The 27,309-nt window shown below is 45.0% G+C and overlaps 1 protein-coding gene across 1 annotated transcript in view; it reads left to right on the top strand.

Annotated features, from left to right (window-relative positions):
• The first annotated feature begins 5,201 nt into the window (after positions 1 to 5,201).
• Positions 5,202 to 27,309, top strand: part of CAPZA1 (capping actin protein of muscle Z-line subunit alpha 1) — a 48,896-nt gene continuing 26,788 nt past the window's right edge. Inside the window, exons 1-2 of the mRNA XM_049765787.1 lie at positions 5,202 to 5,258; positions 24,692 to 24,755. Coding sequence (XP_049621744.1) covers positions 5,220 to 5,258; positions 24,692 to 24,755 — 103 coding nt within the window. The 5' untranslated portion in view covers positions 5,202 to 5,219. The remainder of the gene's footprint in view (positions 5,259 to 24,691; positions 24,756 to 27,309) is intronic.

Genomic DNA, 27,309 nt, shown 5'->3' with positions numbered 1-27,309 from the left:
AATAAAATAAATAAAATAAAGTAATATCTCAGGGTTTATTTGACTGATTATATAATTCCTTTGTTGGTTTTTTTCCTTTGATTACGCATATAAGAAAAATATCTTTATTTTATTTTTAATTTATTTAAAGAAAATGCATTTCATAGTTGACCTAACTGATCATAATACATTTGTTTTAGGAAAACTAAAAGCAACATGATTTTTAAAAAATAGAAAATTGAAAGAAAAACTAAAGAGATGGAAGAGAAAGAAAAGAAGACTATTGGGTGGTTCTGGGTCATACCTGGCAGCATTAAGGGGTCACTCCTGCTCCATGCTCAGAAATTGCTCCTGGCAGGCTCAGGGGACCATATGGGATGTTGGGATTCAAACCACCGACCTTCTGCATGTAAGGCAAACATCTTACCTCGTGCAATCTCTCGGGCCCCAAGAAATTTTTGAAAATTATTGAATCCCAATGAATTCATTAAAGCACCAGTAGAAAGTTTAGTAAGCTATTTTTTCAAAGAAATCTTTATTTTTTTGCAATAAATGTGAATGTACTGGTAGACAAAATAGGTGTATTGAGCTTTATAAACTTATAAAGCGCAGTGAAACTTTCATGTATGACTAATTCAGTTACTTTTTCACAATATATATATTTTTTTTTCTGTCATCAGGCTTTACCGTTCTTTATACTACAGTTTCTGTCAAATGTTCTAACACCAATCTCCCTTAAGTGTGACCTTCTTCCACCATTGTCCCCAGTTTCCCACCCACCATCCTAGTCTGCCCGTTTACAGACAAAAACAAATTTGCTTCATATTGTTTGTTGTAAAAATGTCAATTGGGGGGCCAGAGAGGTAGCATGGAGGTAAGGTGTTTGCCTTGAATGCAGAAGATTGGTGGTTCGAATCCCGGCATCCCATATGGTCCCCCAAGCCTGCCAGGAGCGATTTCTGAGCATAGAGCCAAGAGTAGCCCCTGAGCACTGCCAGGTGTGACCCAAAAACCAAAAAATAAAATAACATGTCAACTGGAATGACCAAAACTGAGATCAGTAAGGGTGAGAAAAATCTCTTATTTGTTTTTATTTTTGTCTCATTTCAGACCCACCAATGCCATGCAAGTCGCAGCAAAATGCAAAATTTTATATCTTTTTTAATAGCTGAAGAATAGTTAGTTGTCACTTCCATACTAATGAAGGTCGCTTTTTTTTTTGGGGGGGGGGGCCACACCCGGTAACGCTCAGGGGTTACTCCTGGCTATGCGCTCAGAAGTCGCTCCTGGCTTGGGGGACCATATGGGACGCCGGGGGATCGAACCGCGGTCCGTCTCCTAGGCTAGCGCAGGTAAGGCAGGCACCTTACCTCCAGCGCCACCGCCCGGCCCCCCGCTTTTTTATTTTAAATCCTCTTCTTGAAGGTGGGGAAAGCCACTGGGCCTAGCAGTATCAGCCCTCTGATCTCGACTATCTTGGAGAGAGGCCTGAGATTAGTGATCTAGCATGGGAACAACAGAGAGGAGTAGAAACTGGTCGGATGAAGCTCAGACCCCCCCAAAAAAGCACTGTCAGTCCTCTCCCTGCTTAAAAGATGAAAATTCTGAAACTGAAGAAACAATTAGATTTAACCCCTGGATGGACTCCTCCAGGTTTTTTTACCTGTTGGTTTTGTTTGTTTGTTTGTTTGTTTGGTTTGGTTTTTGGGTCACACCCGGCGGTGCTCAGGGGTTCCTCCTGGCTGTCTGCTCAGAAATAGCTCCTGGCTGGCACGGGGGACCATATGGGACACCGGGATTCGAACCAACCACCTTTGGTCCTGGATCAGCTACTTGCAAGGCAAACGCCGCTGTGCTGTCTCTCCGGGCCCGTTGGTTTTGTTTTTATATTTTGGTTATTTTCTTTTTTCATCTTCTTTTTTCCTTTTTATTTTCTTTTTCTTTTCAAACAGAACTACATAATTTGAATCAGCTTGTTCTACCTTATTATAAAATGAGGGGAAAAAATGGATGGTACCAGAATCAAACAGACATATGAATATGGAGTGGAAATAAAAAAATATATATCAGACTTAAACACGAAATCCAAAGTCAATGACAACAGAATTGATACTCAAATCTTCAACAAGCTAGACACAGAAAGGACCAGTTATATTAAAAATCTGGGGGGGGGCAGAGAGATAGCGCAGCGGCGTTTGCCTTGCAAGCAGCTGATCCAGATCCAGGACCTAAGGTGGTTGGTTCGAATCCCGGTGTCCCATATGGTTCCCCGTGCCTGCCAGGAGCTATTTCTGAGTAGACAGCCAGGAGTAACCCCTGAGCATCGCAGGGTGTGGCCCAAAATAAACAAAAAAAGAAAAAAAAATCTAGGGGGACAAAGGTGGGTAATGCTGCTAGGAACAGGGACAACACTGTTGGAGGGAGGACATCACTGGTGGTGGGAATACCCCTGATTCCATGTCCCTATGTACTTTAAATATTACCATGAAAGACTTGTAATTCATGTGGATCAGAATAAAAGTCATTTTTTATTTAATATTTTTATTGATTTAAAGAGAATGCATTATGGTGTTGACATAACACCTAATACATTGGTTTCAGGAAGACCAAGAGCAACATTATTTAAAAAAAAATAGAAAATTTACCAAGACCAAACAGTCGTATGAACATTGAGTAGAAATTTTAAAAAAATGATCAAACTTAAAACACCAAATCCAAAGCCAACAACAACAGAATCGACACCCAATCTACAACAAGCTAGACACAGGGGGGACCACTTATACTAGCAGCCTGGGGGAGGTCAAAGGAGAAGGGATATAGGATGCATGTAGGAACAGGGATGGAGGGAGGACAACATTGGTGGTGGGAATGCCCCTGATTCAATGTCACTATGGACCTAAAATATGACTGGGAAAGATTTGTAATCCACTTTGGTCAAAATAAAAATCATTTAAAAAAATAGAAAATGGAAAGAAAAACTAAAGAGATGGAAGAGAAAGGAAAGGAAAAAGTTCAGTAGCAAAGTATAGTTTTGAAAATCACACAATAAAAATGAATCTTTAACTAGAGAAACCTGACACCAACAACAGCTAATGTGCAAAAAATGTCATCAGGACCACAAGGGTTGGATAACCTAGTATGCCTGGAACCCAGAGTCAGTCTTATGCCAGAAAACTTTAGTGATAAGGTCTCCTTGTATTTAGGCCAAGGCCTTTTTTTCCCTCCATTTCCCCCATATTTTGCTGGGCCTATGAAAACAACAAGCAATTGCCACTCTCACACCGTTTTTACTGTATTTTTTTTTTTTTTTTTTGGTTTTTGGGCCACACCCGGTAACGCTCAGGGGTTACTCCTGGCTATGTGCTCAGAAGTTGCTCCTGGCTTGGGGGACCATATGGGACACGGGGGGATCGAACCACGGTCTGTCCAAGGCTAGCGCAGGCAAGGCAGGCACCTTACCTTTAGCGCCACCGCCCGGCCCCCTTTACTGTATTTTTTTAAACTCTTATCTTTTTTTGTAAAAAAGAAGAGCTTACCAAACTTTCTGCTGGTGCTTTAATGAATTCATTGTGAGTCAATAATTTTCAAAAAGTGTCTTCTTTCCTTTCTCTTCTATCTCTTCCGCTTTTCTTTTCAATTTTATATTTTTTAAAATCATGTTGCTTTTGGGTCTTCCTAAAACAAACCTATTATGATCAGTATGTCAACTATGGAAGGCATTTTCTTTAAATAAATTTAAGAAAAATGAAAAAAAAAAAAGAAAAATGAAAAATAAATTAAATATATATATTATTAAATATTTAATCTTTAAAAAAATCTTTCCTTTCTCTTCCATCTCTTTAGCTTTTCTTTTCAATGTTCTATTTTTATAAATCATGCTGCTTTGGGTCTTCTAGAACAAATGTATTATGATCAGAGACGTCAATTATGTAATGAATTTTCTTTAAAATAAATTTAAAAAATGAAAGAATAATTAAATAGATAAATAGTTTAATCTCTAAAAAAATTCTTTCCTTTCATCTCTTTAGCTTTTCTTTTTTTTTTTTTTTTTTTTTTTTCACTGTTTTTTTTTTTTTTTTTTGTGGTTTTTTTTTGGGTCACACCCGGCAGTGCTCAGGGGTTATTCCTGGCTCCATGCTCAGAAATTGCTCCTGGCAGGCACGGGGGACCATATGGGACGCTGGGATTCGAACCGATGACCTTCTGCATGAAAGGCAAACGCCTTACCTCCATGCTATCTCTCCGGCCCCCCCTCTTTAGCTTTTCTTTACAATTTTCTATTTTTTAAAAATCATGTTGCGGGGCCGGGCGGTGGCGCTAAAGGTAAGGTGCCTGCCTTGCCTGCGCTAGCCTTGGACGGACCGCGGTTCGATCCCCCGGTGTCCCATATGGTCCCCCAAGCCAGGAGCAACTTCTGAGCACATAGCCAGGAGTAACCCCTGAGCGTTACCGGGTGTGGCCCAAAAACCAAAAAAAAAAAAAAAAAAAAAAAATCATGTTGCTTTGGGTCTTCCTAAAACAAATGTATTATGATCAGTGATGTCAACTATGTAATGCATTTTCTTTAAATAAATTTTAAAAAATGAAGTAGGTATATTAAATTAATTAGGCTTTTTTTTAATTTTTATTTCTTTTTTTTTCTTTTTCTTCTCTTTTCTTTTTATTTTATTTTATTTTAGGGCATTTAAAAAAAATCAATTGAAAAATAAAAACCAAGGGCCGGGCGGTGGCGCTAAAGGTAAGGTGCCTGCCTTGCCTGCGCTAGCCTTGGACGGACCGCGGTTCGATCCCCCGGTGTCCCATATGGTCCCCCAAGCCAGGAGCAACTTCTGAGCACATAGCCAGGAGTAACCCCTGAGCGTTACCGGGTGTGGCCCAAAAAAACAAAAAAAAAAAAAAAAAAAAAAAAAAAAAGAAAAATAAAAACCAAAAAAAAAAAAAATTGGAGAAGGAAAGAAAAAAAAAGCTAACTTCCAAGGGCTTCCCCCGCATGCCCTTAACAAACATGGCGCCCTTAACAGACCCAGTGCCCTTAACAAACATGGCGCCGACGCCAAGGCAATTTCCGAGGGCGCCCCTCCCATTGCCACCACTATGCCCTTAACAAACATGGCGCCCGAGGCATCAGACACTTTCGGTAGGGGACTTTCGGCGACGTGTTCTCGCGCGGGGAGACCAACTCTCGCGTGGCTTTCCCGGCGTGCTTTGCGGCCGGGGCGGGCTGGGCCAGGGCAGCCAAGATGGCCGACTTCGAGGATCGGGTGTCGGTTGAGGAGAAGGTAAGGGCGCCGCCTCTCTCGCTTCCTCCCGCCGTTCGCAAACGGGGGCGCTGCTTTTGGGGGGCCCCTGATGTCCCCCCGGTAACCCCAGTAGGTCCCCCCGTTCCTCAACTCGGCTGGAAATTTCTCCTGGATGGGAGGCGCAGCCCGGAGGCCTTCCTGTAAGAGGAGGCATTTTTCCCTGCTGGAATTGGGGACACTTCTTTTCTTTTCCAACCCCGCCTTGATGAATTGGGGTGTTTGGGCACTTGTCCAGCTCTTTTACCGCCCTTCAGTGTTGGGGTGCCCTTCCCATATCCCCCCTAATTCTATTTATTTTGGAGGGGCCACACCCCAAAATTTCTGCAGTCAGCAATCGCTCCTGGCAAGCTCAGGGGACGAGATGGGATGCTGGGATTTGAACTAGCATCTGTCCTGGGTCAGATGTGCGCAAGGCCAACGCCCTACCACCAGGCTATCTCTCCGGCCCCCCTAATTTATTTAATTCTTGTAAGCTGTCATTATGGTTCTGGGCGAGTCACTTCCTGGTCTGGGTGGCCTCTTCACTTCCCCCTTTGCTCCTCCTTCCTTCCCCCAGGAAGTGATTTTTTTTTTTTTTTTTGCTGTCACTGAACTTCTTGACCAAGTAGGGGAGCATTCCCCAACCCCACCCCACGTCACCGCACAGACACCTCATTTTTTGGGGGGGAGTTTTGCATTCTCGTCGGAGGGGATCCTGAGGTTTATAATAATAGGGCCATGAGCCCCTTTTGCACCCCACTTTGGAAAATGCTGGCCACCCCTTTTATCTCGGTTGCTGCTTCCTGGTGGAGAGGAGGGAGGGAGGGAGAGGGAGAGGGGGGGGGAGAGAGAGAGAGAGAGAGAGAGAGAGAGAGAGAGGAAGGAGGAGGAGAGAAGGACAAGAGGGAAAGAGAAGAGAGGAGAGAAGAAGGAGGAGAAGAGAGGAAGAGGAGAAGGAAGAGGGAGAAGAGGAGAAGAGAGGAAGAAGAAAGAAGAGGTGGAGAGAGAAGAGAGAGGAGGAGGGAGAAGAGAAGAGGAAGAAGAAAGAAGGGAAGGAGAGGAGAGAGAAGAGAAGGAGGAGGGAGAAGAGAAAGGAGAAGAGGAGGGAGGGGTGGAGGAGGGAGAAGATGAGAAAGAGGAAGAGGAGAGAAGAGAAGGAGGAGGGAGAAGAGAAGAAAGGAGAGAAGAGAATGAGGAGGAGGAGGAGAATAGAGAGAAAGAGAAGAGATTGTGTGCAGGTTCTACTCAGGCCCCCCATCTTCATCTTCAAGGCTCATTTGGGGGTGGGAACTGTTCTTTACTTCTCCAATGCAGTGTTAGCCCACCCATCTTTTGCTTTAGAGCCCTGAATAATGCAAATGCAGTGGGCACATCACATAGCCATGGGAATGGTGCACCCCCTCCCCCATTTTTCTTTCTTTTTCTGCTCATTGGCTCTTTGGTGCCCCTCTGTGGCATGAGCCTCTTGGCAGGTAGGTGCCCTTGGATCTATCCTAAGGATGCTTCTTCCATACCCAGCATGGTTTGTGTGAGTCGGTTGTGTTGGGTTTTTTTGTTTGCTGGTTTGTTATTCCCCCCTTTACACACACACACACACACACACACACACACACACACACACACACACACACACACACACACCCTTTCTTAGCAATTTGTGGGACTTTTCCAGCACACACACACACACACACACACACACACACACACACACACACACACACACACCCTTTCTTAGCAATTTGTGGGACTTTTCCAGCACTTATATGGTTTAATGATTTCTTTGGAATGAAGGTGATTTCATTAGAGCTCTGGTTCTAGGACAGTAGTTCAATTTTTTTTTTCTTCCGACAGTGACTTTGTCAAAATGCAAATGTCTCTAAGATCTACCACCTTATAATAATAATAACAACGGGCCCGGAGAGATAGCACAGCGGCGTTTGCCTGCAAACAGCCGATCCAGGACCAAAGGTGGTTGGTTTGAATCCCGGCGTCCCATATGGTCCCCCGTGCCTGCCAGGAGCTATTTCTGAGCAGACAGCCAGGAGTAACCCCTGAGCACTGCCGGGTGTGACCCAAAAACCAAAATAATAATAATAATAATAATAATAATAATAACAACAACAACAATAATAGGTTGAGAGGCACTTGCTTTGCATAGTGTAGCCTGGTTGGATCTTTGGCACCCCTTATGTCCCAAGTCCAAGGAGAGATCTCTGAACACCGCCTGATGTGACAGTTCCCGTCCCCCCCAGCAAAAAAAAGCATATGGAGGTGACATTTACTGAGGAACTCAAAGAATTTGATGGATGTTATCCGAGAGGATGAAGGGGGAGCTATGCTGTTTTGAAATGCTGAAGCAGAAGGCAAACACACAGGACATCAAAACACAGCATTAGGCGCTGGGGGGATAGCACAGCCTTGTATGCGACAACCTGGGTTCGATTCCCAGCATCCCATATGGTTCCCCTAATCTGCCAGGAGCAATTTCTGAGCACAGAGCCAGGAGTAACCCCAGAGCGCCTCTGGGTATGACCCAAAACAAACAAACAAAAAAAACATTAGTTTTTCTCGTGGAAACTGCTTTTTTATAGCAGTTATATAATATATATGTTACATAAAATATTCTTATTATATTTGAATAACTATCAAGGTCCATTGTGTTCAAGTAATTCTATAGGTTTTAGTTTTGGTTTTTGATCATTGGACAGATGATAAACGGTCCTAAAAGCCTGGAAGATAGCTCAATAAAATTTATTAAAATGGTTTATAGGAGGGGCCGAAGAAATAGCACGGAGGTAAGGCGTTTGCCTTGCAGGCAGAAGGTCGGTGGTTCGGATCCGAGCATCCCATATGGTCCCCCGAGCCTGCCAGGAGTGATTTCTGAACGTAGACCCAGGAGTAACCCCTGAGTGCTGCAGGGTGTGACCCAAAAACAAAACAAAAATAATGGCTTATATTCACAAATTAGAGTGTCTTTTAGTTGTTTGGAGAATTAGAGGGGTTGGTTTGGTTTGGTTTGGTTTGGGGCCACCCCCAGGAGTGCTCAGAACTTATTCCTTGGTCTTGATGAAGGACAACTCCTGGAAGGCTTGGGGGAGACCATGTGGAGTGATGGGGATTGAACCTTAGATAGCCACCAGCAAGGCAAACATCCTACCCACCATACTATCCCTCAGGCCCTTTATCTGTCTGTAGGTCACATCCTTTGGTGTTGGAACTTAATCCTGGTGATGCTGTGGATCACTTATGGTGCCTGGGATCAAATTGGGGCAGACCCCTTGTACTCTTACCTCTTGCCCTGAAGAGCACCTTTTTTTTTTGGTTTTTGGGCCACACCCGGCGATGCTCAGAGGTTACTCCTGGCTGTCTGCTCAGAAAAAGCTCCTGGCAGGCACGGGGGACCATATGGGACACCGGGATTCGAACCAACCACCTTTGGTCTTGGATCGGCTGCTTGCAAGGCAAATGCCACTGTGCTATCTAACCGGGCCCTGAAGAGCACCTTTTGACATATATCAAAGTAATACTATGATACCTATGGATATTGATCATTTAAATTAATGATCATAATAGACTTGAAAATCAACAACCAATCTGTAGTTTTTTTTCTTTTTCCTAGCATTAATTTTTTGTTGTTTAATGTTAGTGATGACAAAACCTAGAAATCATGATTAGTAAAGTAAATCTATCCCCAAAATGTAGATGACTTATATTGATTAATCACAATGTTTTCATTCATCTAGATAACTAGAAATAGCTGATATGGTAAAACCCTCATAGCCAAAAGATTTGAAATTGGTTTTTTTGCTTCTGGGGGGTAGAGATAAAGATCACATGTTGTCTTCTCCCAAAAACCCTCTTATCAACCTCCCCCCCCATTTTTTTTCTCAGGGCTAGAATGATAGTACAGTAGGTAGGTAGGTAGGGCATTTATTTGATTTTCACACAGCTGATCTTGGTTTGATTCCAGGCACATGCATTTTGTGTTTCCCCCTCTTACACACACCATGTCCTGGCAGGAATGATCCTTGAGTGCAGAGCCAGGACTAATCCATGAGAGCCACCAGGTGTGGCCAAAGAAAAAAAAGAGGTAAAGAAATGAAACACATTTCTCTCTCTCTCTCTCTCTCTCTTTCTCTCTTTCCCCACCTCTCCTCCTCTCCTGCTCTTTTCTTACATTTTCTGAAAGCTGTGGGCCCAGAAGTGAAAAGGAATAAGTCTTTGCTTTCCTCGCAATCTTTTCTGTAAAGGCTAGGTTAACCATTCTCATAACTCACTGCTCAAGTTTTTTTTTTTTTTTTTATCACTTTACAAAAGAGGAAGTTGGTTGGTTTTCTTCGCTTCTACTTTGTTACCTGAAATGGTCATGCTGAGCTAGCTGCCTAAATAAAACAGGAAGTTGAAAGTGTAATGACTTTCAGAAAGAAAAGCTTGCTTGGTCTTATCCCCGAGTTCAGTTTCCGAGAAAAAGCTCTTCTCTTCGAGTTACTGAGATTACTGGGTTCAAACTTGGTTCAGTGAGGCCAAAATGACAAGATAGAATACCTAGGAAATTCGAAATGGATTAACTATTTGTTTGAATTCTTTGCACTATTTCCTTGTTTGTGTCTTAGCTTTTCAGAAACACAGAGGAAAATGTGAGGCTAAAAAAATAAAAAGAGCTTGGCTGCCATATTTTTCCTTCACCCTAAGAGAACTTTTTTTTTTTTTTTTTTTTTTTTTTGGTTTTTGGGCCACACCCGGTAACGCTCAGGGGTTACTCCTGGCTATGCGCTCAGAAGTCGCTCCTGGCTTGGGGGACCATATGGGACGCCGGGGGATCGAACCGCGGTCCGTCTCCTAGGCTAGCGCAGGTAAGGCAGGCACCTTACCTCCAGCGCCACCGCCCGGCCCCCTAAGAGAACTTTTATATATAATAACCTCAGCTATACCTTAATTTACAACTGGAGCTGTATGCTATAAGCTCAATGATAACATCTTTAATACACTCTGGGTAGGACAAGTGGGGCCACACCCAGCTTTTCAGGGCTTACCACTCCTAGCTCTGCACCCATGGATCACTCCTGGTGGTGTATGCAGTGTTTGGGATAAAACTCAAGTGGACTGTATGTAAGGCTAGTACCTACCCATTGGATTTTCTCTTTAGCTCAAGACTTTTTTTTTGTTTTCGTTTTTGGGTCACACCCGGCAGCACTCGGGTTCCTCCTGGCTCTATGCTTAGAAATCGCTCCTGGCAGGCTCGGGGGGACCATATGGGATGCCAGGATTCCAACCACTGTCCTTCTGCATGCAAGGTAAATGCCTTGCCTCCATGCTATCTCTGTGGCCCCAGCCGCAGACATTTTTTGAGGAGCAGATTAATCTGTATTATTTAGGAAACAGGTGGAAAGTATTGTCAGTAGACACAAATTTGAGGACTCTGGGCCCGGAGATATAGCACAGTGGCGTTTGCCTTGCAAGCAGCCGATCCAGGACCAAAGGTGGTTGGTTCGAATCCCTGTGTCCCATATGGTCCCCCGTGCCTGCCAGGAGCTATTTCTGAGCAGACAGCCAGGAGTAATGCCTGAGCACCGCCGGGTGTGGCCCAAAAACCAAAAAAAAAAAAAAATTTGAGGACTCTAGAGCCATGAAAAATCTACTTTTAAGATAATTTCCTTGTTTATCAGTTACCTTCATATACTGGGTGAACCTTTACCATTAGAGGATGAGTAAGCCCTAAAGCTTACTTGCCTCGAGCATTTTATGAATTGGGGGTGGGCACATCCAACGGTGCTCAGGGCTTACTCTTTTTTGGGGTTATGTGGTACCGGAGATCAAATCCAGATCTGTGGCATGCAAGCAAGCAACCTACCTGTCCTACTGCCTTGGGTATTTCCTAAAAGGTTATTTTTCTGGTTTTAGTTTTTTTGTTTTGTTTTGTTTTTGGGTCACACCCGGCAGCGTTCAGGTGTTACTCTTGGCTCTACACTCAGAAATCACTCCTGGCAGGCTCCGGGGACCATATGGGATGCCTGGATTCCAACTACCCTCCCTCTGCATGCAAGGCAAATGCTTTACCTCCATGCTATCTCTCCGGCCAGCCCTTGTTTTGTTTCTTTTTTTTTTTGGTTTTTCGGGCCACACCTATTTGATGCTCAGGGGTTACTCCTGGCTAAGGGCTCAGAAATTTCCCCTGGCTTGGGGGGACCATATGGGACGCTGGGGGATTGAACCGTGGTCCTTCCTTGGCTAGCGCTTGCAAGGCAAACACCTTACCTCTAGCGCCACCTTGCCGGCCCCTTCTTGTTTTGTTTCTACGAAAGCCCTTGAACTAAAGCATAACTTAGCAGGTGCAAATTCAGATTTTTTTTTTTTTGATTTAGTACAATCTTCATTTAAGTGTATTGTACATCTAGATGCCCTTTAGTCTGTAGTTACACAAGGTTTTTCTCTCTCCCTCTCCCCCTCATCCCTAATAAAACTATCTCAAGAGAAAAGAGTTGCACTCAAAAGACTAGAGTGCATGCATGTCAGAGAGTCAGGTTCAATCTTTGGTGCCTTGTAGCTCCCTGAGCATTAAATAGGAACAAAATCCCCCTTCGTGCCCCCAACAGCAAGCTGGAGGAATTTCTCAGAGAACTTCCAGGTGTGGCTCAAAAAATAAAAGGAAAAGAATGCTGTTGGTTTATTTTTACTTCTTTAGGAGCTCCTAGCTATTTTATTACGATTTTCTTTAAAGCTAAACAATATAATCCGTTGGAAAATTCACACTCTGGGTTTATCTGATTTAGAAACTAACCTTATTGAATATACCATTTTTTTCCATATGACCATAAATGAAAAATCTGAATAAGATACTTCCAAGTAAATCAATTGTAAATGGACTACTGTGATGAAGTTGGGAAAGAAAGGATCCTTATGTCAGAATATTTAATCTTTCCCTGCTGTGCTTTGAACCATCAGTATAATGTTATTATTTTTTGTTTGTTTGTTTGTTTTGGGTCACACCTATTCAGGTTACTCCTGGCTCTGTGCTCAGAAATCATTCTGGCAGGCTCTGGGGACTTTTTATTTATTTATTTATTTATTTATTTATTTATTTATTTTAAATAAATACACCAGTATGTATACACCAGCTCAGGGGTTACTCCTGGCTCTGCGCTCAGAAATCGCCCCTGGCAGGCTCATGAGACCGTATGGGATGCTGAGAATCAAACCAAGGTTTGTCTAGGTTTGGCCTCCTGCAAGGCAAACACCCTACTGCTGTGCTATCACTCCAGCCCCCAAAACCCCCATTTTAAAAATAAAACATGGTGGGGGCCGGGCGGTGGCGCTAAAGGTAAGGTGTCTGCCTTGCCAGCGCTAGCCTAGGACGGACCTCAGTTCGATCCCCCGGTGTCCCATATGGTCCCCCAAGCCAGGAGCGACTTCTGAGCGCATAGCCAGGAGTAACCTCTGAGCGTCAAACGGGTGTGGCCCAAAAACCAAAATAAATAAATAAATAAATAAATAAAACATGGTGGCCAGAGAGATAGTACAGTATATAAGGCTCTTGTCTTAAATATGGGTGACACAGATTTGATCCCCTGGCACCCCGCATGGTCCCCAGAGCACCGCCAGGCCTGATCTCTGAGCACAGAGATAGCGAGTAGTTAGTTCAGAGTTTAGCTAGAAAGTCCCAAGTAGGGCCCGGAGAGATAGCACAGTGGCGTTTGCCTTGCAAGCAGCCGATCCAGGACCAAAGGTGGTTGGTTCAAATCCCGGTGTCCCATATGGTCCCCCGTGCCTGCCAGGAGTTATTTCTGAGCAGACAGCCAGGAGTAACCCCTGAGCACTGCCGGGTGTGGCCCAAACCCCCCCCCCCCCAAAAAAAAGAAAGTCCCAAGTACACCATCCCTCAGTATAAAACATTCCTTTGTTTCAGAAGCTTTTGTCCTTGTCTACCTCACATCTGTCCTGAATCCAAAACTGAATTCCTCGGGAACTAAAAACATATCTCTTTTTTTTGTTTGTTTATTTTGCTTTTAGTGCCACACCTAATAGTGCTCAGGGTTTACTCCTGTGCTATACTCAAGAATTTCTTTTGGGGGCCTGTGAGGTGGCGCTAGAGGTAAGGTGTCTGCCTTGCAAGCGCTAGCCAAGGAAGGACTGCGGTTCTATCCCCCGGTGTCCCATATGGTCCCCCCAAGCCAGGGGCGATTTCTGAGCGCTTAGCCAGGAGTAACCCCTGAGCATCAAACGGGTGTGGCTGAAAAAAAAAGAATTTATTTTGGGGCCAGAGAGATAGCATGAAGCTTTTGCCTTGCATGCAGAAGGACGGTGGGTCGAATCCCAGCATCCCATATGGTCCCCTGTGCCTGCCAGGAGAGATTTCATCAATCTCTTTTTTTTTGTTTTGTTTTGTTTTTGGGCCACACCCGGCAGTGCTCAGGGGTCACTCCTGGCTGTCTGCTCAGAAATAGCTCCTGGCAGGCACGGGGGACCCTATGGGACACCGGGATTCGAACCAACCACCTTTGGTCCTGGATCAGCTGTTTGCAAGGCAAACGCCACTGTGCTATCTCTCCGGGCCCTGGGAGCGATTTCTGAGCATAGAGCCAGGAGGAACCCCTGAGTGCTGCCGGGTGTGACCCCAAAACCAAAAAAAAAGAATTTCTTTTGGCAGTGCATGGGGACCAGGATTTAGGAATTAAACCCTGGTTGACTGCATGCATGGCAGTCATGGCAGTGATGGCAGTGTACCCTACATGTTTTATTATAGCTTCTTCCCTGAAAACATATGTTTTAAACTAGTACCATGGCTGGAACAGTGATACAGTAGGACACTTAACTTGCACGTGGCCTGCCTGGGTTCGATCCCTAGCACCTTGTATGGTCCCCTGAGCCTACCAAAAGTGATGCCTGGGCAACCACTGCCAGATGTAAACAAAAAAACAAAATGAAAATTAGTGCCTGGCATAGTATCAAGTACATGGTGTTGGCACAGCCTATTGGTGTGAAAAAAGCAACTTAACATAACTTCTTTCATTCTCAGATTTCCTTAGTTCTTGTTTCTTCATCCCCTTTATTATAGAGAATCTCTAGGCATCTCATATTCAGTACCATCTTAGGCATTCATTGTGTTGGAGCATCTCTTCTTTTTTTTGGGGGGGTCACACCCGGCAGCACTTAGGGGTTAGGCTCAGGGGACCATATGGGATGCTGGGATTTGAACCAATGACCTTCTGCATGAAAGGCAAACGCTTTACTTCCATGCTATCTCTCCAGCCCCAGAGCATCTCTTCTAATACTAGTGTTCTGACATGCCACTGCTGGGAACATTCCATCACCTCTCCCCTCCCCAGGGACATTTTCCTAGTAAGTCCCATAAAGCAACAAAGCTTTATGCTTACCAGAATGACTCTCTGTATATATTCCTTGAGTCTTAAATAAGCCTCTAATAAAAGCATTTTCTGCATTTCTCATATGTTCTCTCTTTTAGAGATTGGAACACAGTATAGGATCAGATATCATTTGCTCTCTTTTTTCAATGCACAACTTAATGGGGGGAGGGATAGAAAACAGGAGAGGGTACAATATGCAGTACCGGAGTTTGAATTGGATGCAAAGTATGTGTCTTAATCTCTACTGTTTCTGTGATCCTTTCTACAGTGTACAAACTTTACCTATTCTTGCCAGGGGTAAAAAAAAATCCTTATATGGATTAGCTTCTGAAAATAAAAGCTATGGATAAAGGAAATTAGTCATGGGGCTGAGGACAATCTGACTACTTGAAAATTTATTTCCTTTTTTTTTTTCTTTGGTTTTTGGTTTTTGGTTTTGGGGCCACACCCACTGACACTCACTCCTGGCTATGCACTCAGAAATCACTCCTGGTGAGGAATATAGAAAGCCTGTCTCAATACGGGGGCGGGGGGATTTGGAGGAGGGAAGAGATGGGGCATTGGTGATGGGAAGGTTGCACGGGTGAAGGGAGTTGTTCTTGTTATGACTGAAACCAAACTACAATTATGTTTGTAATTACAGTTAAATAAAGAAATTTTTTTTGTTTGGTTTTTGGGTCACACCCGGCAGCGCTCAGGGGTTGCTGAAACACCTTACCTGCATGCTATCTCTCTGGCCCCTGTGTACCGTTTTGTTTGTCTCTCTGTTTGTTTGTTTTGGTTCTTGGGCCATACCTGGCAGCTTGCTTACTTTTCACAAGCTATTTTAAGATCAGAAGAGAAGCAGGTTTTAAAAGTTTTGTAAACAAATTAGAACCCATCCACTTATATACTTTATCATGTGCCAAGCCTCAAACTTGGGTATGAAGCAATGAACAATCAGTTCCTAGGATTTATGCTCAGGTTGGCAAATCTCCACTGCTTTTTTTAGATCGCCCACAAACTAATTTTCTTTAATGGTCGAAGTAAATCAAAAGACTATTTCATGACAGGGACTAGAGAGATAGTACAGTGCTTACCTTGCACACACACAACCTGGATTTGGTCCCAGGTATCCCATATCGTTTCCCAAGTCCCCCAGAAGTAACTCTCAAGTGCACAGCCAGGAGTAACCTTGCTTAGTGTGGAGACCCCCCCCCCACACCAACTGATTGTATTTTCTGACATATGAATAGTATGTAAAGTTCAAAATGTTTAAAGCAGTGTGCCGTTAGTTCAGTAGGTGTAGTCCTTTAGGCGGGTTGTGCTTGGAGACCATGAGCTCGACCCTTGGCACTTGGCAGTGCTCGGGGGACCATCCAGTACTTACTGGTTTCTCGAATGTCCCATTGTTGTTGGCTTTTTGGTTTTGGTTTTTCTGGGGTAGTGGGAGGGCACATAGCCAGTGGATCGTGTTATTCCTGGCTTTGTGTTTAGTAGGAGTGTTGCTGGTGTTCAGGGAAGCATTTGTGTTGCCAGGCATTTGAACCTGCGATGGCTTCATCAAGGCCAACTCCTTGCCTCCTGTACTACTCTCCAGCCCAGGGCCTCTCAGGTTAATTATCCAAGTGCCCTACCACTTGAGCAATATCCCTGCCATGTCTTTTACTCTTGTATAATAGCTTTTACTTTTATGTCTTCACATTAGAATTATACTAATGGGGGGCTGGAGTGATAGCACAGTGGTGGGGTGTTTGCCTTGTATGCAGCTGACCCAGGATGGATCCATAGGGTCCCGTGAGCCTGCCAGGACTAATTTCTGAGCACAGAACCAGGAGTAACCCCTGAACGCCACCGGGTGTGGCCCACCCACCCCCCAAATTAGTACTAGGGGGCCTAAGAGATAGCACAGCTGGTAGGGTATTTGCCTTTTACGTGGCTCACTAGGGCTTGATCCCCTGGCATCCCTAATGGTTCCCAAGCTCCACCAGGAGTAATTCCTGAGTGCAAGGCCAGGAGCAAAACCTGAATATCCCCCGGGTAGAATACTTGCACTTGCTTGTGGGATGCTGTTCCATCCTGTAAGCCCTGAGCACCTCCAGGTGTGGCAGTAAATAAAACCAGGGCTAGAATGATAACAATGAGTAGGGAGGGCATTTGCCTTGCACATAGCTGGCCCAGGTTCAATCTCTGACATTTATATGGTCCCCCAAGTCTGCCAGGAGCCCTGAGCACCACCAAGTGTGGCAAAAAATAAACAAACAACAGAAGGAAACTGGAGCAACAGTGCAATAGATAGGGCATCTTGCATACATACAGCTGACCTGGGTTTGATCCCTGGCATTCCATTTGTTCCCCTGAGCCAGCCAGAAGTAGTAATTCCTGATTGCACAGGCAGGAGCGACCCCTGAGCAACACCAGGTGAAACACAAAACCCAAAAACATACATAGTAAATAGTAAATTTTTGGATGGGCTTATTAACATATACATTTTTATTTAAGACATAGATGTAGGGGTATCCGGCTGTGGCAATAATATAGAGGTAGTACATTGGTTAGGTCACAGGGGTCCTCAAACTTTTTAAACAGGGGGCCAGTTCATTGTCCTTCAGACTGTTGGAGGGCCAGATTATAGTAAAAACAAAAATTGTGAACAAATTTCTATGCACACTGCATATATCTTATTTAGAAGTGAAGAAACAAAATGGGAGGGCCCGGAGAGATAGCACATCGGTGTTTGCCTTGCAAGCAGCCGATCCAGGACCAAAGGTGGTTGGTTCGAATCCCGGTGTCCCATATGGTCCCCCGTGCCTGCCAGGAGCTATTTTTTTTTTTTTTTTTTTTTTTTTTGGTTTTTGGGCCACACCCGTTTGACGCTCAGGGGTTACTCCTGGCTATGTGCTCAGAAATCGCCCCTGGCTTGGGGGGACCATATGGGACGCCGGGGGATCGAACCGCGGTCCTTCCTTGGCTAGCGCTTGCAAGGCAGACACCTTACCTCCAGCGCCACCTACCCGGCTCCAAAATGAGTTGTTTTTTTTGTTTTGTTTTGTTTTTTTTTTTGGTTTTTGGGCCACACCCAGTAACGCTCAGTGGTTACTCCTGGCTATGTGCTCAGAAGTTGCTCCAGGAGCTATTTCTGAGCAGACAGCCAGGAGTAACCCCTGAGCACCGCTGGGTGTGGCCCAAAAAAAAAAAAAAAAAAAAAAAAAAAAAAAAGGAAAGAAAAAAAGAAACAAACTGGGAATAAATACAATATGTGGCCCACTGGCCGTAGTTTGAAGAACCCTGGTAGGACATTTGCTTGCATCTAGGCTACCCAGGTTTGTTCACTGGCACCCATATGCTCTCCTCTGAGTGCAGAGCCAAGAGTCAGGTGTGACCCCAAAACAACTATTTTTCTTTTAGGGTGCAGAGAGCTAGTTCAACAGACTGGAGTGCATGCTTTGAATTCTAGAGGCTTGAACTGCCAAGCACTGAACCAGAGTAGTCTCCTCCTAACCTTGTGTGTACCTGCCACCAGGTATAACCAGCCCGATAACCAAAAATAAGGCATGTTTAAAAAAATAAAAGCCGGGGGTCGGAGAGATAGCATGGAGGTAAGGCGTTTGCCTTTCATGCAGAAGGTCATTGGTTCAAATCCCAGCATCCCATATCCCATTTGGTCCCCCGTGCCTGCCAGGAGCGATCTCTGAGTGCGGAGCCAGGAGTATCCTTGAGCACTGCTGGGGGTGACCCCCCCCCAAAAAAAAAAAACCTTATTTTCTAAAATCAAAAAAGGCATTAGTGAAGAAAAATAACATTGTTTGAAACTTTGTAAATATTTTTTGTTTTGGGGTGTGTGTGTGTGTGTGTGTGTGTGTGTGTGTGTGTGTGTGTGTGTGTTATTTTTGTTTGTTTTTTGGGTCACATTCGGCAGCGCTCAGAAATTCCTCCTGGCAGGCTTGGGGAACCATATGGGATGCCAGGATTAGAACCACTGTCCTTCTGCATGAAAGACAAATGCCCCACCTCCAGGCTATCTCTCCGGCCCCAATACTTTGTGAATTTTTGTTTAATTAAGGGCCGCAGTGGTGGTGCAAGCGGTAAGGCATTTACCTTACGTGCGCTAGCCTTGGACAGATCCTGGTTCGGTCTCCCGGTGTCCCATATGGTTCCCCCAGTCTGGAGCAATTTCTGAGCACATGGCCAGGAGTAACCCGAGTTCCCTGGGTGTGGCTCAAAAACCAAAAAACAATTTTTTTTGCTTGTTTAATTACCTACATTTGGTTTGCAGGGTTTTGTGCGTATTTCCCTCTGCCTGGAATGCCCTCTTTGGGGCATATACTCATCCTTAATGCATCTCAAACATCACTGGCCACCCTACCTCCTTATTACTCCTGGCCTTGTGCTCAGAAATCACTCTTGGAGGGGCTGAAGCAGGAACACAATAACCTTGCAAGCGACTGACCCATGGGGACCCGGGTCTCAGGTTTGATCCCCGGCATTCCATATGGTCCCCTGAGCCTGCCAGGAGTGACTTCTGATTACAGAGTCAGAAGTAAATCCTGAGCACTGCCAGGTGTGCCCCCCACCCAATAAAAAGAAAAATCACTCTTCGTAGACTCAGAGAACCATATGGGATACCAGGGATCGAACCCTGGTAAGCTGCATGCAGGGCAAACACCCTACCTGCTTTGCTATTCATGCCCTAATTTTGTTTTATTTGAGCACACTTTGATCCATGTTGTGTGCCCCTGGTTGTGTGCTCAAGGAACATTCCTGATGGGGCTTTGTTTTAACTGTCATACTGTAGTATCTCTCCAGCCTCTTTTATTTTGTTTTATTTTGTTGTTAGTTTTTTAGTTTGTTTGTTTTGGTTTTGATTTTGATTTTTGGGTAACACCGGCATCATTACTCCTGGCTCTATGATCAGAAATCGCACCTGGCAGGCTCGGGGGACCATATGGGATGCTGAGATTCGAACCACCACCCTTCTGCATGGAAGACAAATGCCCTACCTCCATGTTATCTCTCCAGCCCTTTATTTTATTTATTTATTTATTTATTGTTTTTTTTGGGGGGGGCACACCCAGCGGTGCTCAGGGGTTACTCCTGGCTATCTGCTCAGAATTAGCTCCTGGCAGGCACGGGGGATCATATGGGACACCGGGATTCGAACCAACCACCTTTGGACCTGGATCAGCTGCTTGCAAGGCAAACGCCGCTGTGCTATCTCTCCGGGCCCCAGCCCTTTATTTTTTAAAGTTTTTATTTGTTTTGTTTTTGACCCTCACACAGTGGTGCTTATGGGTTACTCCTGACGCAATGCTTGGGGGTTACTCTGGTGATACTGGAGACCATGTCACACCAGGGGTTAAACTGGATCTCCTGCCTGCAAAGCATGCCTCCAGCCCCATGAGCTTTCTTCCTGGGCTTAAGCTGTTTTTAGATATGTATTATTTATCCATTATCCAAATGACTGTTCATTTCATTGGGTTTTCTTTTAATAACCTGAACTTGGGAATTAATACTGAGGCATTAATTAGTATCTTTAATTTTCCTTTTGCTAGCTTTTTGTTTTTTTTATTTGGGCCACACCCAGCTATTTTCTTTTTTTCTTTTTTTTTTTTTTTGGTTTTTGGTTTTTGGGCCACACCCGGCGGTGCTCAGGGGTTACTCCTGGCTGTCTGCTCAGAAATAGCTCCTGCAGGCACGGGGGACCATATGGGACACCGGAATTCAAACCAACCACCTTTGGTCCTGGATCGGCTGCTTGCAAGGCAAACGCCACTGTGCTATCTCTCCGACACCCAGCTATTTTCAAGGCTTACCTCTGACTCTGTTCAGGAATTGCTCTTGGTGGGCTTATGGACCATGTGAGTGAGGTACAAGGGATCTAACCCAGGTCAGCAACATGCATATGCCCTATCCACTGTTATAACTCCCTGGCCCCATTGATAACTTTAAAAACCTTTATTTACTGATTGATTAATTGATTGGTTAGTTTTTGGGCCACACCCAGCAGTGCTCAGGGTTTACTCCTGGCTCTGCACTCAGAAATCACCTCCAACAGGCTGGGGGACCATATGGGATGCCAGTAATCAAACCAGGTCCCTCCCAGGTCACCACACGCAAGGCAAATGCCATACGACTGTGATATCTCTCCAGCCCATAATAACTTTTTCTATTGTAGATTCAAACACTGTTGCTTATGTAGTAAGTAAAAATATGGGTGTGGTTTTATTCTTTCTTGGAAAAGATGCTTTCTTAGTAATAGTACATACGTATATTTCTTTTTTGGGGGTCGGGGGTTTGGGTCACACCCAGCAGTGCTCAAGGGTTACTTTTGGCTCTATGCTCAGAAATCGTCCCTGGCAGGCACAGGGGACCATATGGGATGCCGGGATTCGAACCACTGTCCGTCCTTCTGCATGAAAGGGAAACGCCTTACCTCCATGCTATCTCTCCAGCCCCATATGTATATTTCTTACCCTCCCTTTACTGCTGTTGTTGCAGTGACTGGACATTTCACATGCTCACAAATAGTTTTTAAATGTTCATACATAGTTTGATGGTCATCACGTCAGATGTGTGGTTGTGTTGCGCACACACTAAACCAGTTTTTGAGGTGTTGCTCTCACATATTCTGCTTGTAGTGCTTATTGTACTTGCTCACCAAAAGTAACTCTTTAGGCCACAGGGCTCAAATATCTTTTTGTTTTTGGTCTTCTTTTTTTTTTTTTTTTTGATATTTGGGTTTTTGGGCCACACCCTGTGATACTCAGGGGTTACTCCTGGCCATGTGCCAGGATAAATCTCTCCTGGCTTGGGCGACCATATGGATGCCAAGGGATCAAACTGCGATCCGTCCTAGGCTAGCGTGTGCTTATGGCTTGCGCCACCGCTCTGGCCCCTCAAATATCTCCCCCCCCCACCCCTTGGAGTTAGTTGCTTTATTCCCTTACAGCTTTTTCTCTGCCAGGTGCAGACTCGGCGCCATGTCTGCCTAACTCATCTCTTTCTCTCAGGAGCTCTGTCTCCCTGTCTGCTGCTCTCCATGCTTCCTTGATGCCTCTCAAATATCTTTCAGTTATGACGCTTGCTGGTTATATGCTTCAGTTGTGGTGATCTCTGTGAGATGGAGATTGCACCCACTATCACTGTATCATGGATGTCAGACAATAGAAATTATGGGATTGCATGTTAACAGCACTGGACAGTGATGTGTAGCCCATTGTACAAAGGACAGGCATTTAACCACAGTAACCTTTGCACCACTGAACCTCCCAGGCACTATAAATATGTAGTTATTTGGGGGGGACCCCTGGTGGTGCTCAGGAGACCTTAGGCGTGAGGTACTATTTGGGCCCTGTGAGCTGGGATTGATTGTCCTGATGGTATTCAGGCATCCAAGGCCACACCTGGCAATGGGCAAGTGCCAGGGATTGAATTCAGATTAGTCATATGCCTAGTATGCACCCTAAACAATGTACTGTCTCCCAGCCTTCGAGGGAATATATTTTTGGACTACACATATACAGTTGTTTCATGGAGGAGAAATTTATAGTTTTCAAAGAATCATAGAAAATGTATCTTGAGGGGCCGGGCGGTGGCGCTAAAGGTAAGGTGCCTGCCTTGCCTGCGCTAACCTTGGACGGACCGCGGTTCGATCCCCCGGTGTCCCATATGGTCCCCCAAGCCAGGAGCAACTTCTGAGCACATAGCCAGGAGTAACCCCTGAGTGTTACTGGGTGTGGCCCAAAAACCAAAAAAAAAAAAAAAAAAGAAAAGAAAATGTATCTTGAAGGGCTGGAGCAGTGGCACAATCGGAAGGTGTTTGCTTTTGCACACTGCTGACCTAGGAGGGACAACGGTTTGATCTCCCCGACATCCTATAGGGTCCCCCGAGCCTGCCAGGAGCGATTTCTGAGCACATAGCCAGAAGTAACCCCTGAACATCACCAGGTGTGGCCCCAAAACAAACAAAAAAGTGTATCTTGAGAGGAAGTAAAATAGACTAGTCACTTAGCAGATTTGCTGCAAATATAGATTAATATAATAGGTTTGCTACTCAGATAGTGGTTTTTTTTTTTTTATTTGTTTGTTCTTTTGATTTTTGGGTCACACTCGGCAGTTCTCAGCGATCACCCCTGGCTCTTATGCTCAGAAATCGCTCCTGGCAGGCACAGGGGATCATATGGGATGCCGGGATTCGAACCACCGTCCTTCTGCATGCAAGGCAAACACTCTACTCTCTACCACCATGCTATCTCTCTGGCCCCTGTATTTTACTTTTTTTTTTTTTTTTTTTTTTTTTTTGGTTTTTGGTTTTTGGGCCACACCCGGCCGGTGCTCAGAGTTACTCCTGGCTGTCTGCTCAGAAATAGCTCCTGGCAGGCACGGGGGACCATATGGGACACCGGGATTCGAACCAACCATCTTTGGTCCTGGATCGGCTACTTGCAAGGCAAACACCGCTGTGCTGTCTCTCCGGGCCCACATTCCTTTTTTTTTTTTTTTTTTAAATAAGAGATGAGGTTAATCCAAATTAGAGCCTGAGCACTTGGGATTTTTTGTTTGTTTGGTTGGTTTTGGTTTTGGGGTCGCACGTCGCTGCACTCAGGGTTCACCCCTGGCTTTGCAATCAGAAATTGCTCCTGGCAGTCTCTGGGCACCATATGGTATGCCGGGATTTGAACCACCTGGGTTCTGTTCTGGGTTGGCTGCGTGCAAGGCAAATGTCCTATGACTGTGCTATCTCTCCAGCCCTGAGCACCTGGTTTTATCCCATCTCATGCCATGCTTTTTGTTTAGTTGTTTTGGTTTGGGGGCCACAGTTAGCATGATGTCAGTGGTTGCTCTTAGCAATGTTCTAGGGACCACAAAGTGCCTGGAGCTCAAACCCAGGCCTCCAGCATGCAAGCAAACAGTATGTGCATGAACCCTTTTTAGCTATCTCCCTTACCTCTGCCATGCTTTTCAAAATGAAAAAAGTTGGACTAGGTAGATAGTGAACACTTAAAAAAAATGAGTGCTGGGACTGGAAAGATACTAAAAGATAAGGCATTTCCCTGAAGCTCACCAGGAATGAGCCCTGAGCACAGTCAGATTTGGCCAAGAAACAAAAATAAAAAGCAGGGCCCGGAGAGATAGCACAGCGGCGTTTGCCTTGCAAGCAGCCGGTCCAGGACCAAAGGTGGTTGGTTCGAATCCCGGTGTCCCATATGGTCCCCCGTTCCTGCCAGGAGCGACCCCTGAGCAACCCCGGGTGTGGCCCAAAATCTAAAAAAAAAAAAAGCAGTGCAAGCAGTTGACCATAACCTAGCTTATCTTTTTTTTTTTTTTTTTTTTTTTTTTTTGGATTTTTTGGGCCACACCCGGCAGTGCTCAGGGGTCACTCCTGGCTGTCTGCTCAGAAATAGCTCCTGGCAGGCACGGGGGACCATATGGGACACCGGGATTCGAACCAACCACCTTTGGTCCTGGATTGGCTGCTTGCAAGGCTAACGCCGCTATGCTATCTCTCCGGGCCCAACCTAGCTTATCTTTATAAATAACAGCTCTTTTTGTTGTTGTTGTTTGGAGGGGTTTGTCATATGTGTGTCACACCCAGCTGCACTCAGGGCTTGTGTGTGTGTGTGTGTGTGTGTGTGTGTGTGTGTGTGTGTGTGTGTGTGTGTGTGTGTGTGTGTGTGTGACCCAGCTGCGCTCACTTTGGGCAGGCTTGGGGGACCATATGGGATGCCAGGAATCGAACCACCATCTGTCCTGTCCTGTGTTGGTCGAGTGCAGGGCAAACGCCCTACCGCTGTGCTATCCCTCCGCCCCCCTAACAGCTTTAAATTGTTTTGTGGAAAGGAAACCTCAAGGCTCCTAAATAGTAAAGGGATTTCTTGTTCGTTTAAATTTGTGAGTAAGGGGTTGGGCCATACCCCATGGTACTGACTTAGAGGGAGCTAGTGGTAGAACCAAGTTGGGCTGCATGCATAGCAGGTGACTCTGATAAGCAGGAAACTTTATTTGGGAATGTGATGAACATTTTAAGACATGTCTGTGTCTCTTTTATGTTACTCTTGCCATCCTCTCACTATCGATCTTCTTTCCCTGCAGGTACGGATAGCTGCTAAATTCATCACTCATGCACCCCCTGGTGAATTTAATGAAGTGTTCAATGGTGAGTCAAGATTCGTATTTCATTACCTTAAACTCTCCTTAATTACATATAAGCACTTAAGAATGTTTACTGTTTCTTTTAATCCTTATTCAGGTTATATTAGAGTTGTAGCCGAGGAAGTCAATATTTCAAGACTTTAAAATAACAAGGAACAGGGGCCAGATAGATAGCTTAATGAGAGGGTATTTGCCTTGCATGCAGCCGACCCTGGACAGACGATGGTTCAAATCCCAGCATCCCATATGGTCCCCCCGAGCCTGCCAAGAGCCATTTCTGAGCACAGAGCCAGGAGTAACCCCTGAGCACCTCCAGGTATGACCTAAAACTAAAAACAAAAACTAAAACAAAAAACCCTCAGGAACTGGAAAAACTGTAGAGCAAACAGGGGCTCTTGCTTTTCTTGAAGCCAACTTGGCTTTGAAAACTAGAATCCATATGATCCTCTGAGCCTGCCAGCAGTTATTCCTGAGTTTATTCAGGAATAACCCCTGAGCACCATCATGTGTGGTCCCAAAATAAATAAATAAATAAATAAATAAATAAATAAATAAATAGATTTTTAAAAATGACCAGTTTGGGGGCCAGAGCAATAGCGCACCAGTATTGTGTTTGCCTTGCACGCTGCTGACCCAGGACGGACCTCGTTTTAATCCCTGGCGTCCCATCTGATCCCCCAAGCCAGGAGCAATTCTGAGCCCATAGCCAGGAGTAACTCCGTAGCATCACTAGGGGAGCCCCCCCCCCCCCTCAAAAAAAAATAACCAGTTTTACCTAGCTATTAAGTGCCAGAGCAAGAATTCAAGCCCATTTGAGTCAAAAACATCTACTTGGACCAGAGAGATAGCACAGGGGTAGTGGATTTGCCTTGTACGTGGCCAACACAGGACAGAACCCAGTTCGAGTCCCAGCATTCCATATGGTCCCCCGAGCCAGCCAGGCACGATGTCTGAGCATTAAGCCAGGAGTAATCCCTGAGTGCCACCGGTGTGACTCAGAAAACAAAGACAAAACAAAACAAAACCAACATTATATGCAGAAACAATATTGATTTTTTGGGGGGGGCCACACCCGTTTGACGCTCAGGGGTTACTCCTGGCTATGAGCTCAGAAATCGCCCCTGGCTTGGGGAGACCATATGGGATGCCAGGGGATCGAACCGCGGTCCGTCCTACGCTAACGCTTGTAAGGCAGACACCTTACCTCTAGCGCCACCTTCCCGGCCCCAATATTGATTTTTTTTGTTTGTTTATTGATTTTTTTTGGTTTGGTTTAGCTCAATACTGTTCCTGGCTCTGTTCAGGGATTACTCACGGAGGTGCTTGGGGTACAATATATAGGGAGTGGTTGGAAGAACCAAACCGTAGTTGGCCATGTGCAAGGCAAGAGCCCTGCCCACTATAGTATCCCTTGAGTCCTGAGAAAAAAATTTTTTCAGTGCTGTAACTTTTTAAAAATCATAGCCTGGGGCCGGCGAGGTGGCGCTAGAGGTAAGGTTTCTGCCTTGCAAGCACTACCCAAGGAAGGACCTCGGTTCAATTCCCTGGCATCCCATAAGGTCCCCCCAAGCCAGGGGTGATTTCTGAGTGCTTAGCCAGGAGTAACCCCTGATCATCAAATGGGTGTGGCCCGAAAAACCAAAAAGAAAATCATAGCCTGTGGGACCGGAGTGATAGCACACTAAATAAATAAATACTTTACCTCCATGCTATCTCATCGGCCCCACTAAATAAATAAATAAATAAATAAATAAATAAATAAATAAAATTACAAGGGGGAAAAAATCATAACCTGGGACCAGAGCAATATAGTACATACAGCAGGTAGGGAGGGCATTTGCTTTGAATGCAGCCAATCCAGGTTTAATGCCCAATCACCGGCATCCCGTTTTGCCCCTGAGTCTGCCGAAAGAGCCAGGAGTATCAACCCCAAAATTATGGCCTGAGTTTCTCTAATGCTTTCACTTAGGAACTGTCATGATATGTTAACATGTATATGATATGGTATATTACATAAGTCACTTTGTAAAACCATTGTTACTATTCTGACTTCATCTGGCAAGTTTGTTGAATATACAGATTTCAATATTCAGGGCCCGGAGAGATAGCACAGCGGCGTTTGCCTTGCAAATGGCGATCCAGGACCAAAGGTGGTTGGTTCGAATCCCGGTGTCCCATATGGTCCCCCGTGCCTGCCAGGAGCTATTTCTGAGCAGACAGCCAGGAGTAACCCCTGAGCACCGCCGGGTGTGACCCAAAAAAAAAAAAAAAAAAAAAAAGATTTCAATATTCAGGGGCCGGGCGGTGGCGCTAGAGGTAAGGTGCCTGCCTTGCCTGCGCTAGTCTTGGACGGACCGAGGTTCGATCCCCCGGTGTCCCATATGGTCCCCCAAGCCAGGAGCGACTTCTGAGCGCATAGCCAGGAGTAACCCCTGAGCATCACTGGGTGTGGCCCAAAAACAAAAACAAACAAACAAACAAAACCAGATTTCAATATTCAGCATCTTCTCAACACATTTATTCACTGAATCTAACTTGTCATCAAATAATCTATTTTA

Source organism: Suncus etruscus, chromosome 19 (assembly GCF_024139225.1).
Source record: "Suncus etruscus isolate mSunEtr1 chromosome 19, mSunEtr1.pri.cur, whole genome shotgun sequence".
NCBI lineage: Eukaryota > Metazoa > Chordata > Mammalia > Eulipotyphla > Soricidae > Suncus > Suncus etruscus.
The sequence above is the reverse complement of the archived record's forward strand: the minus strand, read 5'-3'. Positions and strand labels throughout refer to the sequence as shown.